Here is a 13749-nt window from a genome sequence, read left to right on the forward strand (position 1 = left end):
TTGACTTTACACGACACATTTGTGTGTGTGTGTGTGTGTGTGTGTGTGTGTGTGTGTGTGTGTGTGTGTGTGTGTGTGTCTTACTGTTATGAGTATGTAGAGACTCCACATGCTGGACACCAGGTGAAACACACACAGCTGGCCCGACTCATTAAACTTGGTGTTCTTGCTTTTCGAGAGATGGAGACGCCTATTTACCTTCTAAAAACAGAACAAAAAAAGAGCATGTGGTTAAAAATTAGGCTCCAGATATCATGGGAGACTGGTTGTGTCAAAATGGGTTTCATTTCCTGGTTCCATAGAAACCTTGTCATTATGATACACAAGGAAGTGTACAGAAACAAAAAACCTTTGACAACAAAAGCTATCTTTAACCACTCCGACGCATTTGGAGCAGAGACGTACCGTACAAGTGTTAACCCAGGGGTGTCAAGGGGATGCATTCGGTCTTCAACGAGGTCCGGAGGGCCGCATTGAAAATTGATTATATTTTATAAGTTTGCAAAACATTGCCCTCTATCCATAGTTTTTGACATTTTTGATGCGCCCTGATAGTCTTGCTTTCATTTCGGTGATTAGTGAGCTGGAAAAACTTAAGAAACTTTATGAATGTAGGTCCATTATTTCTACAGAGTTTCGATTTGGATTTATTCATTTTAAAGTATATTGAGTTTGTCCCCCAAAAAAAAAAAATATATATATATATATATCGCTCTGGAAAAAATTAAGAGACCACTGCAAATGTTTCTTAAATCAGCATCTCTACAGTGAGGGAAAAAAGTATTTGATCCCCTGCTGATTTTGTACATTTGCCCACTGACAAAGAAATTATCAGTCTATAATATTAATGGTAGGTTTATTTGAACAGTGAGAGACAGAATAACAACAAAACCATCCAGAAAAACGCATGTCAAAAATGTTATAAATTGATTTGCATTTTAAATGAGGGAAATAAGTATTTGACCCCCTCTCCATCAGAAAGATTTCTGGCTCCCAAGTGTCTTTTATACAGGTAACGAGCTGAGATTAGGAGCACACTCTTAAAGGGAGTGCTCCTAATCTCAGTTTGTTACCTGTATAAAAGACACCTGTCCACAGAAGCAATCAATCAGATTCCAAACTCTGCACCATGGCCAAGACCAAAGAGCTCTCCAAGGATGTCAGGGACAAGATTGTAGACCTACACAAAGCTGGAATGGGCTAGAAGACCATCGCCAAGCAGCTTGGTGAGAAGGTGACAACAGTTGGTGCGATTATTCGCAAATGGAAGAAACACAAAATAACTGTCAATCTCCCTCGGCCTGAGGCTCCATGCAAGATCTCACCTCGTGGAGTTGCAATGATCATGAGAACAGTGAGGAATCAGCCCAGAACTACACGGGAGGATCTTGTCAATGATCTCAAGGCAGCTGGGACCATAGACACCAAGAAAACAATTGGTAACACACTACGCCGTGAAGGACTGAAATCCTACTGCGCCCGCAACGTCCCCCTGCTCAAGAAAGCACATATACAGGGCCGTCTGAAGTTTGCCAATGATCTGAATGATTCAGAGGAGAACTGGGTGAAAGTGTTGTGGTCAGATGAGACCAAAATCGAGGTATTTGGCATCAACTCAACTCGCCGTGTTTGGAGGAGGAGGAATGCTGCCTATGACCCCAAGAACACCATCCCCACCGTCAAACATGGAGGTGGAAACATTATGCTTTGGGGGTGTTTTTCTGCTAAGGAGACAGGACAACTTCACTGCATCAAAGGGATGATGTACGGGGCCATGTACCGTCAAATCTTGGGTGAGAACCACCTCCCCTCAGCCAGGGCATTGAAAATGGATCGTGGATGGGTATTCTAGCAGGACAATGACCCAAAACACACGGCCAAGGCAACAAAGGAGTGGCTCAAGAAGAAGCACATTAAGGTCCTGGAGTGGCCTAGCCAGTCTCCAGACCTTAATCCCATAGAAAATCTGTGGAGGGAGCTGAAGGTTCGAGTTGCCAAACGTCAGCCTCGAAACCTTAATGACTTGGAGAAGATCTGCAAAGAGGAGTGGGACAAAATCCATCCTGAGATGTGTGCAAACCTGGTGGCCAACTACAAGAAACATCTGACCTCTGTGATTGCCAACAAGTGTTTTGCCACCAAGTACTAAGTCATGTTTTGCAGAGGGGTGAAATACTTATTTCCCCTCATTAAAATGCAAATAAATTTATAACATTTTAGACATGCGTTTTTCAGGATTTTTTTGTTGTTATTCTGTCTCTCACTGTTCAAATAAACCTACCATTAAAATTATAGACTGATCATGTCTGTCAGTGGGCAAACGTACAAAATAAGCAGGGGATAAAATACTTTTTCCCCCTCACTGTACATGTATGACAGCCATTCCATTCCAGTGTCTGTTGAATTCCAACACAGGCACACCTCATTCTTCTGAATTAGGTACTGATTAGGTGATCACATGAACCAAATCTTATTTAACGAGGAAAAGTATAAAAAAACACTGCTGTGGTCATCATTATCCTCTTGCAATAGTACCAGCTGGATGGCAAAAACAGTGCTAATAGTACCTCAAAAGTAATATTAAATCAAAAAATAACTATTGACCATGCCAAAAAAGTTGAAAAGGAAAGTTTTGAGTGAGGAAAAGAAGGGTTCAGTTCTGGCTTTACTGGCAGAGGGATACAGTGAGCGTCAGGTTGCTTCCATCCTTAAAATTTCAAAGACGGTGGTTCATAAGAACAAGGTCAAGCAGCAGACATTGGGGGCAACAAAGCTACAGACCGGCAGAGGGCGAAAACGACTCTCTAATGACCGGGATGACCGCCAACTCATTCGAATGTCACTCAACAACCGTAGGATGACATCAAGTGACCTACAAAAAGTGCACGGCGAGGACGGTTCGAAACAGGCTCATAGGGGCAGGGCTGAAGTCGTGCAAAGCTAGAAAAAAGCCCTTCATCAGTGAGAAGCAAAGAAGAGCCAGGCTGAGGTTTGCAAAAGACCATAAGGATTGGACCGTAGAGGACTGGAGTAAGGTCATCTTCTCTGATGAGTCCAATTTTCAGCTTTGCCCAACACCTGGTCGTCTAATGGTTAGACGGAGACCTGGAGAGGCCTACAAGCCACAGTGTCTCGCACCCACTGTGAAATTTGGTGGAGGATCGGTGATGATCTGGGGGTGCTTCAGCAAGGCTGGAATCGGGCAGATTTGTCTTTGTGACGGATGCATGAATCAAGCCACGTACAAGGTTGTCCTGGAAGAAAACGTGCTTCCTTTTGCTCTGACATTGTTCCCCAACTCTGAGGATTGGTTTTTCCAGCAGGACAATGCGCCATGCCACACAGCCAGGTCAATCAAGGTGTGGATGGAGGACCACCAGATCAAGACCCTGTCATGGCCAGCCCAATCTCCAGACCTGAACCCCATTGAAAACTTCTGGAATGTGATCAAGAGGAAGATGGATGGTCACAAGCCATCAAACAAAGCCGAGCTGCTTGAATTTTTGCACCAGGAGTGGCATAAAGTCACCCAACATCAATGTGAAAGACTGGTGGAGAGCATGCCAAGACACATGAAAGCTGTGATTGAAAATCGGAGGTCTGACAACACTGCATCTTTTTTTGTTATTTTGACCAGTTGTCATTTTTTGCAAATAAATGCTCTGAATGACAATATTTTTATTTGGAATTTGGGAGAAATGTTGTCAGTAGTTTATAGAATAAAACAAAAATGTTTATTTTTTTACCCAAACACATACCTATAAATAGTAAAACCAGAGAAACTGATAATTTTGCAGTGGTCTCTTAATTTTTTCCACAGCTGTATGTATGTATGTATGTATGTATGTATGTATGTATGTATGTATGTATGTATGTATGTATGTATGTATGTATGTATATATATATATATATATATATATATATATATATATATATATATATATATATACACATACATACACACACTGCTCAAATAAATAAAGGGAACACTTAAACAACACAATGTAACTTCAAGTCAATCACACTTCTGTGAAATCAAACTGTCCACTTAGGAAGCAACACTGATTGACAATACATTTCACATGCTGTTGTGCAAATGGAATAGACAACAGGTGGAAATTATAGGCAATTAGCAAGACACCCACAATAAAGGACTGGTTTTGCAGGTGGTGACCACTTCTCAGTTCCTATCAAATCAAATTTTATTGGCCACATGCGCCGAATACAACAGGTGCAGACATTACAGTGAAATGCTTACTTACAGCCCTTAACCAACAGTACATTTATTTTTAATAAAAAAGTAAAATAAAACAACAACAAAAAAAGTGTTGAGAAAAAAAGAGCAGAAGTAAAATAAAATAACAATAGGGAGGCTATATATACAGGGGGGTACCGGTGCAGAGTCAATGTGCGGGGGCACCGGCTAGTTGAGGAAGTTGAAGTAGTATGTACATGTGGGTAGAGTTAAAGTGACTATGCATAAATCATTAACAGAGTAGCAGCAGCAGCGTAAAAAGATGGGGTGGGGGGGGCAGTGCAAATAGTCCGGGTAGCCATGATTAGCTGTTCAGGAGTCTTATGGCTTGGGGGTAGAAGCTGTTAAGAAGCCTTTTGGACCTAGACTTGGTGCTCCGGTACCGCTTGCCGTGCGGTAGCAGAGAGAACAGTCTATGACTAGGGTGGCTGGAGTCTGACAATTTTGAGGGCCTTCCTCTGACACCGCCTGGTATAGAGGTCCTGGATGGCAGGAAGCTTGGCCCCAGTGATGTACTGGGCCGTACGCACTACCCTCTGTAGTGCCTTGCGGTCGGAGGCCAAGCAGTTGCCATACTAGGCGGTGATGCAACCAGTCAGGATGCTCTCGATGGTGCAGCTGTATAATTTTTTGAGGATCTGAGGACCCATGCCAAATCTTTTCAGTCTCCTGAGGGGGAATAGGCTTTGTCGTGCCCTCTTCACGACTGTCTTTGTGTGTTTGGACCATGATAGTTCGTTGGTGATGTGGACACCAAGGAACTTGAAGCTCTCAACCTTTTCCACTACAGCCCCTTCGATGAGAATGGGGGCGTGCTCAGTCCACTTTTTCCTGTAGTCCACAATCATCTCCTTTGTCTTGGTCACGTTGAGGGAGAGGTTGTTATCCTGGCACCACACGGCCAGGTCTCTGACCTCCTCCCTATAGGCTGTCTCATCGTTGTCGGTGATCAGGCCTACCACTGTTGTGTCGTCGGCAAACTTAATGATGGTGTTGGAGTCGTGCCTGGCCATGCAGTCATGGGTGAACAGGGAGTATAGGAGGGGACTGAGCACGCACCCCTGAGGGGCCCCCGTGTTGAGGATCAGTGTGGCAGATATGTTGTTACCTACCCTTACCACCTGGGGGCGGCCCGTCAGGAAGTCCAGGATCCAGTTGCAGAGGGAGGTGTTTAGTCCCAGGATCCTTAGCTTAGTGATGAGCTTTGAGGGCACTATGGTGTTGAATGCTGAGCTGTAGTCAATGAATAGCGTTCTCACGTAGGTGTTCCTCTTGTCCAGGTGGGAAAGGGCAGTGTGGAGTGCAATAGAGATTGCATCATCTGTGGATCTGTTGGGGCGGTATGCAAATTGGAGTGGGTCTAGGGTTTCTGGGATAATGGTGTTGATGTGAGCCATGACCAGCCTTTCAAAGCACTTCATGGCTACAGACGTCAGTGCTATGGGTCGGTAGTCATTTAGGCAGGTTCTCTTAGTGTCCTTGGGCACGGGGACTATGGTGGTCTGCTTGAAACATGTTGGTATTACAGACCCAAACAGGGACATGTTGAAAATGTCAGTGAAAACACTTGCCAGTTGGTCAGCACATGCTCAGAGTACACGTCCTGGTAATCCGTCTGGCCCTGCGGCCTTGTGAATGTTGACCTGCTTAAAAGTCTTACTCACATCGGCTACGGAGAGCGTGATCACATAGTCATCCGGAACAACTGGTGCTCTCATGCATGCTTCAGTGTTGCTTGCCTCGAAGCGAGCATAGAAGTGCTTTAGCTCGTCTGATAGGCTTGTGTCACTGGGAAGCTCACGGCTGTGCTTCCCTTTTTAGTCTGTAATAGTTTTCAAGCCCTGCCACATCCGACGAGCGTCAGAGCCGGTGTAGTACGATTCAATCTTAGTCCTGTATTGACTCTTTGCCTGTTTGATGGTTCGTCGGAGGGCATAGCGGGATTTCTTATAAGCGTCCGGGTTAGAGTCCCGCTCCTTGAAAGCGGCAGCTCTACCCTTTAGCTCAGTGCGGATGTTTCCTGTAATCCATGGCTTCTGGTTGGGGTATGTACGTACGGTCACTGTGGGGATGACATCATTGATGCACTTATTGATGAAGCCAGTGACTGATGTGGTGTACTCCTCAATGCTATCTGAAGAATCCCGGAACATGTTGCAGTCTGTGCTAGCAAAACAGTCCTGTAGCTTAGCATCTGCGTCATCTGACCACTTTTTTATTAACCGAGTCACTGGTGCTTCCTGCTTTAGTTTTTGCTTATAAGCAGGAATCAGGAGGATAGAATTATGGTCAGATTTGCCAAATGGAGGGCGAGGGAGAGCTTTGTATGCATCTCTGTGTGTGGAGTAAAGGTGGTCTAGAGTTTTTTTCTTCTGGTTGCACATTTAACATGCTGGTAGAAATTAGGTAGAACGGATTTAAGTTTCCCTGCATTAAAGTCCCCGGCCACTAGGAGCACTGCCTCTGGATGAGCGTTCTCCTGTTGACTTATGGCCTTATACAGCTCATTCAGTGCAATCTTAATGCCAGCATTGGTTTGTGGTGGTAAATAGACAGCTATGAAAAGTATAGATGAAAACTCTCTTGGTAAATAGTGTGGTCTACAGCTTATCATAAGATACTCTACCTCAGGCGAGCAAAACCTCGAGACTTCCTTTGTATTTGATTTTGTGCACCAGCTGTTGTTTACAAATATACACAGACCGCCACCCCTTGTCTTACCGGAGTCAGCCGTTCTATCCTGCCGATGTAGCGTATAGCCCGCTAGCTGTATGTTATCCATGTCTTCGTTCAGCCACGACTCGGTGAAACATAAGATATTACAGTTTTTAATGTCCCGTTGGTAGGATAACCGTAATCTTAGGTCATCCAATTTATTTTCCAATGATTGAAGATTGGCTAATAGGATTGATGGGAGCGGCAGTTTACTTGCTCGCCGTCGGATCCTTACAAGGCACCCCGACCTACGTCCACGATATCTCCGTCTCTTCCTCATGCGAATGACGGGGATTTGGGCCTTGTCGGGTGTCTGTAGGATATCCTTCGCGGCCGCCTTGAAGAAAAATTATTTGTCCAATGCGAGGTGAGTAATCGCTGGCCTGATATCCAGAAGCTCTTTTTGGTTATAAGAGACGATGGCAGAAACATTATGTACAAAATAAATTACAAATAACGTGGAAAAACACATATAATAGTACAATTGGTTAGAGGGCTGTAAAACGGCAGCCATCTTCTCCGGCGCCATTCCTATGCTTCCTGGCTGATGTTTTGGTCACTTTTGAATGCTGGCGGTGCTTTCATTCTAGTGGTAGCATGAGACGGAGTCTACAACCCACACAAGTGGCTCAGGTAGTGCAGCTCATCCAGGATGGCACATCAATGCGAGCTGTGGCAAGAAGGTTTGCTGTGTCTGTCAGCGTAGGTGTCCAGAGCATGGAGGCGCTACCAGGAGACAGGCCAGTACATCAGGAGACGTGGAGGAGGCCGTAGGAGGGCAACAACCCAGCAGCAGGACTGCTACCTCCGCCTTTGTGCAAGGAGGAGCAGGAGGAGCACTGCCAGAGCCCTGCAGCATGACCGGTTTGGCGGTGGGTCAGTCATGGTGTGGGGTGGCATTTCTTTGGGGGGCCGCACAGCCCTCCATGTGCTCGCCAGAGGTAGCCTGACTGCCATTAGGTACCGAGATGAGATCCTCAGACCCCTTGTGAGACCATATGCTGGTGCGGTTGGCCCTGGGTTCCTCCTAATGCAAGACAATGCTAGACCTCATGTGGCTGCAGTGTGTCAGCAGTTCCTGCAAGAGGAAGGCATTGATGCTATGGACTGGCCCGCCCGTTCCCCAGACCTGAATCCAATTGAGCACATCTGGGACATCATGTCTCGCTCCATCCACCAACGCCACGTTGCACCACAGACTGTCCAGGAGTTGGCGGATGCTTTAGTCCAGGTCTGGGAGGAGATCCCTCAGGAGACCATCCACCACCTCATCAGGAGCATGCCCAGGCGTTGTAGGGAGGTCATACAGGCACGTGGAGGCCACACACACTACTGAGCCTCATTTTGACTTGTTTTAAGGACATTACATCAAAGCTGGATCAGCCTGTAGTGTGGTTTTCCACTTTAATTTTGAGGGTGACTCCAAATCCAGACCTCCATGGGTTGATAAATTTGATTTCCATTGATAATTTGTGTGTGATTTTGTTGTCAGCACATTCAACTATGTAAAGAAAAAAGTATTTAATAAGATTATTTCATTCATTCAGATCTAGGTGACTCGTGTCACTAGATGTGTTATTTTAGTGTTCCCTTTATTTTTTTGAGCAGTGTATATATAAAACCTGCGGCCCGTATGTTTGACACCCGTGTTAACCCATTGTAAACACAGTTGATGATAGAGCTAAATAATATTACAATTACATTCCTTTTTTTGAGATCAACTGTTTAGCATTACAATCCTATTCCTATTAGCCGGGTCCCAGATCTTTTTGTACTGTCTTGACAACTCTTAGGGTCACTGTAATGCTAAACATAGGAGGTGGCAAGACAGCACAAACAGATCTAGGACCAGGGCCCCTATCTACAAAGCGTCTCAGAGGAGTGCTGATCTCGCATAGATCATATTGTATGGACAGATCCTCGATCAGCACTCTGAAACAATTTGTGGATATGGCCCCAGGCTACATCCCTGTATCCTGGATGTTTTGTATAGGAGAGCAGACAGAAAAACAACCCCATTCAACTTGTGACCTCATGATGAGTCTGTGTGGAGTAGGCCCATCAACCTTGATCTAAGGTCAGTTTTGCATTTCCAATTGAAATGGTTCATGCTACGATTGGCTGATCCTAGCTCTGTGCATACAAGGGAAACTTCTACTCAGACCAGTCAGTCTCCATTGTTCCAGAGTTGAATCTCCATTTTACCCATCAGTGTTAACTACCATTGTATCGACAAGGCGGGCCAACCCGCCTTGCCCCATTGCCGCCAATCTACAAGATTTTGGCATCTATTGGTTTCAATTGACAGACAGTTAAGATGCCAGAGTGCCTGGATGTTGCTTTGGGAACACAAATACCCACAATGCAGTGAGGCTTGGTAATACTCACATCCAGGACGTACTCCTGCACCACGGCGTGGAGGATGATGGTGATGAAGAAATAGAAGAGGATGGTGGCCCAGTCCCGCCACCCGTACTGGTACAACGTCACCTCTCCCTCTGGACAGACAGACAGACAATGGAGGGCAGGTAGGCATAATGAGTGACAAAGGACACACTCATCATAAAGTACACACAAAAGTAGGCTACAGTGAGGAACGTACTGATGACAACAGGTATGACAGAAATGGCAGATAAGCCTCCTCTGACAAACAGAGTGATAGTAGGCTATGGATGTATCCCAAATGGCACCCTATTCTCTATATAGTGCACTACTTTTGACCAGAGCCCTATGGGCCCTGGTCAAAGTAGTGTCCTATATAGGGAATAGACTCATAGCTGATGTGGTAGTGTTGAATGGGGGTTGTGGCACAAACCTGGTGACAGGGTGCTGATGTTGTACTGGGGTTGAATAAACAGTATTGCAGTTTTTGCTGTTGCCTAGAAAAGAGAAGCACAATCACATTTAGGTTAGATCTATGCTGAGATTAGATATCTAACGTTTTATGAAACTGCCAAGTGGCTTGCCTATGCATTACTTTCTTGTTTATGAAAGCAAGTAGACGGACAAATACGGAGTGGATAAAGTTCTGGTAATGGACATTTGTGTGTGTATGTCTGTCTTTTTACGGACTGCAGACTGTGGGAGCTGCATGTAGTGACGATCTACACAATTGGCATGCTGACTGCAGAAATGTCCACCAGAGCTGTTGCCAGATAATTGTATGTTAATTTCTCTACCATAAGCCGCCTCCAACGTTGTTTTAGAGAATTTGGCAGTACGTCCAACTGGCCTCACAACTGCAGATCATGTGTAACCACGCCAGCCCAGGACCTCCACATCCAGCTTCTTCACCTGCGGGATCATCTGAGACCAGCCACCCAGACAGCTGATGAAACTGAGGAGTACTTTTGTCTGTAATAAAGCTCTTTTGTGGGGAAAAACTAATTCTGATTGGCTGGGCCTGGCTCCCCAGTGGGAAGGCCCATGCTCTCCCAGACCCACCCATGGCTGTGCCACTGGCCAGTCATGTGAAATCCATAGATTAGGGCCTAATTAATTCATTTCAATTGACAGATTTCCTTATATGAACTGTAAAATCGTTGCATTTATATTTTTGTTTAGTATAGCTAGCGTGTACTAGCTAGCTAGCGTGCATGTAGATAATGCGTGTAGTGACGAAATGCTAGTGGGCGAGGCATATAGTGACCTAATGGACGTAGTACTGTTAGTATTACCCTCAATGGCAGAGGGCGCGGGGTGCAGTGGGCGCAGCGTGTAGTTACTGCAGTCCACAAATATATATTATTGCAAACGGAAACTTTCTCAAACACCTCCCACTTTTGGGGGTAATTTGACGCTGCTTCGAAAGTGAATTCCGAGGGGGGACGGTGCTGTATTAAAAAAACGAGTCGCCTCGCCATGACGAAGGGATATGCAGCTTATTTTACAGTAAACTCGAGCGCACTAACAAATTGCCAACATTCCACGCGCGCCAGGGCCACCTGGTGCCTTGTCAAAACTAAAGCCAACGGAGTTCACGAAAGGGGATCTAGTTTGCATGGGTCTATTCGGAGTGAAGTGTTACCACAGTGTGTTTCACTCTTTCCGAAACGTGAAAGCTCAAGGAAACCCCCTCCATAGCCTATATGTAGCCAACACATGAAGGCCAATAGCTTTCGAAGGGACTGAGAATCCCGGATTGATACTTTAAACACAGTCACAGCAATGCAAATTACTTTTCCAAACGAACCGTAGACTAGGTTATTTGACAGATTAGGCTACAGCAAGTGTTTACCTACGTGTGAATTCATCAACCGGCCCATGACGACCATTTTTAGTCGAAGCATTCAATTATCTAACCAAGTGTTAGGGCTATAATCTAACATTTGTCCTTTAATAAAAAATGACAGCTCGGGCGCAAATAGAACATGGAACACAATTCGTGTCACAGTCAGTGCACAGAAACGCAAGCACACCTACTCTTTCATTGCAAAATAACCCGCTGCAGCAGTGCTCAAAGATTGAGACGTGGCAGTTAACTCGGGATCAAATTGGTGCAGCGGGCTTCCTTCGTCGAAAGGCTTTGGCAACGAGAACCAAGAGGCACTAAAAATGTATTCGATTATGGTCATTAGTTGTGCCTTAAATTAGCTTTTAGTTGATGTCAAGCACACCGAAATAGTTAAAGTTTAACGTCAATTAAAAAGTGTTGCATTGTTACCAAACGACACTTTAAATTGGTAAATCGTAGGCTATGCAAAATCTTCTACATTTGAGACTGAACGCGTCCCGTTAAAACTGACAAAATGAGCTACTTTAGATGAACTAGCCTAGGAACAGACTGATGTCGAGATGAAGGAAGTTATGCTGTAAAAATGTCCAGTCTTTCACTTCCACTTCATCGCTGTCAACTTGCACACAAACTTTGTAACTATAGGTAGCCAACGCTATTGCATTGTAACAAAAAATGCAACATAGTATCGTATCTACCAACCACCGCCATATCTGCAGAACACATTAAAATGATTAAGTGTAGCCAACAGCAGTAGTAAAAGTTATCGTTGCAACCGATTTCATATGAAACAGATGAAAGATATTACATGTCGTTCAACTACATGCAATTGGAATATCTCATGGTTAGATCTGTAGCGGACCTGCCAACAAAAAACAGCTGAGTGAAACGAGGGAAAAAATTAGAATCAGAATTCATCTCACCTCAAACATCAATCCAATCAGAATGAAAATGACCAAACTAAAGACGATATCGGCATGATTCTGTATTAAGAATTCCTGGCTAAAGAAGGGATAACTCTTGTTTCTCCTCCGGAATGCCATTTCAGCAGAATGACTTTTCCGACTTTTACTTCATCCAAAAAAATCTGACTGCGAAGTTCAGGAGTTAACTTTTTACTTGCTCTGCGCATGTGCAAACTCTAAAAGGGGACGTTTTGAAAATTCCTCATTAAAGGTAAGGCTAAGTGAAATTTCTTCCTATCTGGCAACTTCAGAATTACAGAACGCTACAGAACCTTCAAAGCATTTTCTTATTTACAACAAAAACCAAATGTTTGAAGTGATTTGAATGTAAAAAATAGTTCGATGATCGAGCTTGTTTAAGTCACCCGCTTCTTTTCAAAGGACAAAGAAGGGCACAAAAGTTACCCCATATTACCTATGCATTTCTATGTAATGCATACAAGCATAACATAACTAATTTGCTATTACTGTAGATAAAAAAAATATATCATTCATACATTCATTTGTGTACAGAAAGTTGAAATAATTACAACACATTTTTGCATCATGTCCACCCAATATAACCTTTATTGCTTGTTTATTATTAAACCAACAGTGGCTTTGACCTATGGAACAAAATGTTGAATAGGCAAGCACCTGAGAGGGAGAAAACTATGAAAACCAGCATAATTTCAGTGTTCTGTACGTGTTGCCTATGTGCCTTCCAAAAGTATTCACACCCCTTGACTTCATCCACATTTTCTCTTATAAAGTGGGATTAAAATTTATGTAATTGTCATTTTTTGTCAACGATCTACACCACACTCTGTAATGTCAAAGTGGAAGAATTTGTAACATATGTAAAAAATTCATGAAAAATAAAACACTAATATATCTTGATTAGATACGTATTCAACCCCCTGGGTCAATACATGTTAGAATCACCTTTGGCAGCGATTACAGCGGTGAGTCTTTCTGGGTAAGTCTCTTAACAGCTTTCCAAACCTGGATTGTGCAGCATTTGCCCATTATTCTTTTCAACTTTTCTCAAATTCTGTCAAATTGGTTGTTGATCATTGCTAGACAACCATTTTCAGGTCTTGCCATACATTTTCAAGCAGATTTAAGTCAAAACTGTAACTCGGCCACTCAGGAAAATTCACTGTCTTCTTGGTAAGCAACTCCAGTGTATATTTGGCCCTGTGTTTTAGATTATTGTCCTGCTGAAAGGTGAATTAATCTCCCAGTGTCTGGTGGAAAGCAGACTGAACCTGCTTTTCCTCTAGGAAATTTTGCCTGTGCTTAATTCCATTCCGTTTCTTTTATACCCTGAAAAAACTCCCCAGTCCTTAACGATTACAAGCATACCCATAACATGATGCAGCCACCACTATACTTGAAAATATGGAGAGTGGTACTCAGATTTGTGTTGTATTGGACTTGCCCCAAACATAACACTTTGTATTCAGGACAAAAAGTTAAATTGCTTTGCCACATGTTTTGCAGTATTACTTTTGTGCCTTGACGCAAACAGGATGCATGTTTTGGAATATTTGTTATTCTGTACAGGCTTCTTTCATTTCACTGTTAATTAGGTTAGT

General features: G+C 43.8%; 1 protein-coding gene across 1 annotated transcript in view; it reads right to left on the reverse strand.

Annotated features, from left to right (window-relative positions):
- LOC121549125 (translocating chain-associated membrane protein 2) overlaps positions 1-12320 on the reverse strand; it is a 31397-nt gene extending 19077 nt beyond the window's left edge. The window contains exons 1-4 of the mRNA XM_041860980.2: positions 12128-12320; positions 9786-9849; positions 9359-9468; positions 85-201 (exon numbers count right to left, since the gene is read on the reverse strand). Coding sequence (XP_041716914.1) covers positions 85-201; positions 9359-9468; positions 9786-9849; positions 12128-12247 — 411 coding nt within the window. The 5' untranslated portion in view covers positions 12248-12320. The remainder of the gene's footprint in view (positions 1-84; positions 202-9358; positions 9469-9785; positions 9850-12127) is intronic.
- Positions 12321-13749: the final 1429 nt, after the last annotated feature.

The sequence above is a fragment of the Coregonus clupeaformis genome, chromosome 33, assembly GCF_020615455.1.
Source record: "Coregonus clupeaformis isolate EN_2021a chromosome 33, ASM2061545v1, whole genome shotgun sequence".
NCBI lineage: Eukaryota > Metazoa > Chordata > Actinopteri > Salmoniformes > Salmonidae > Coregonus > Coregonus clupeaformis.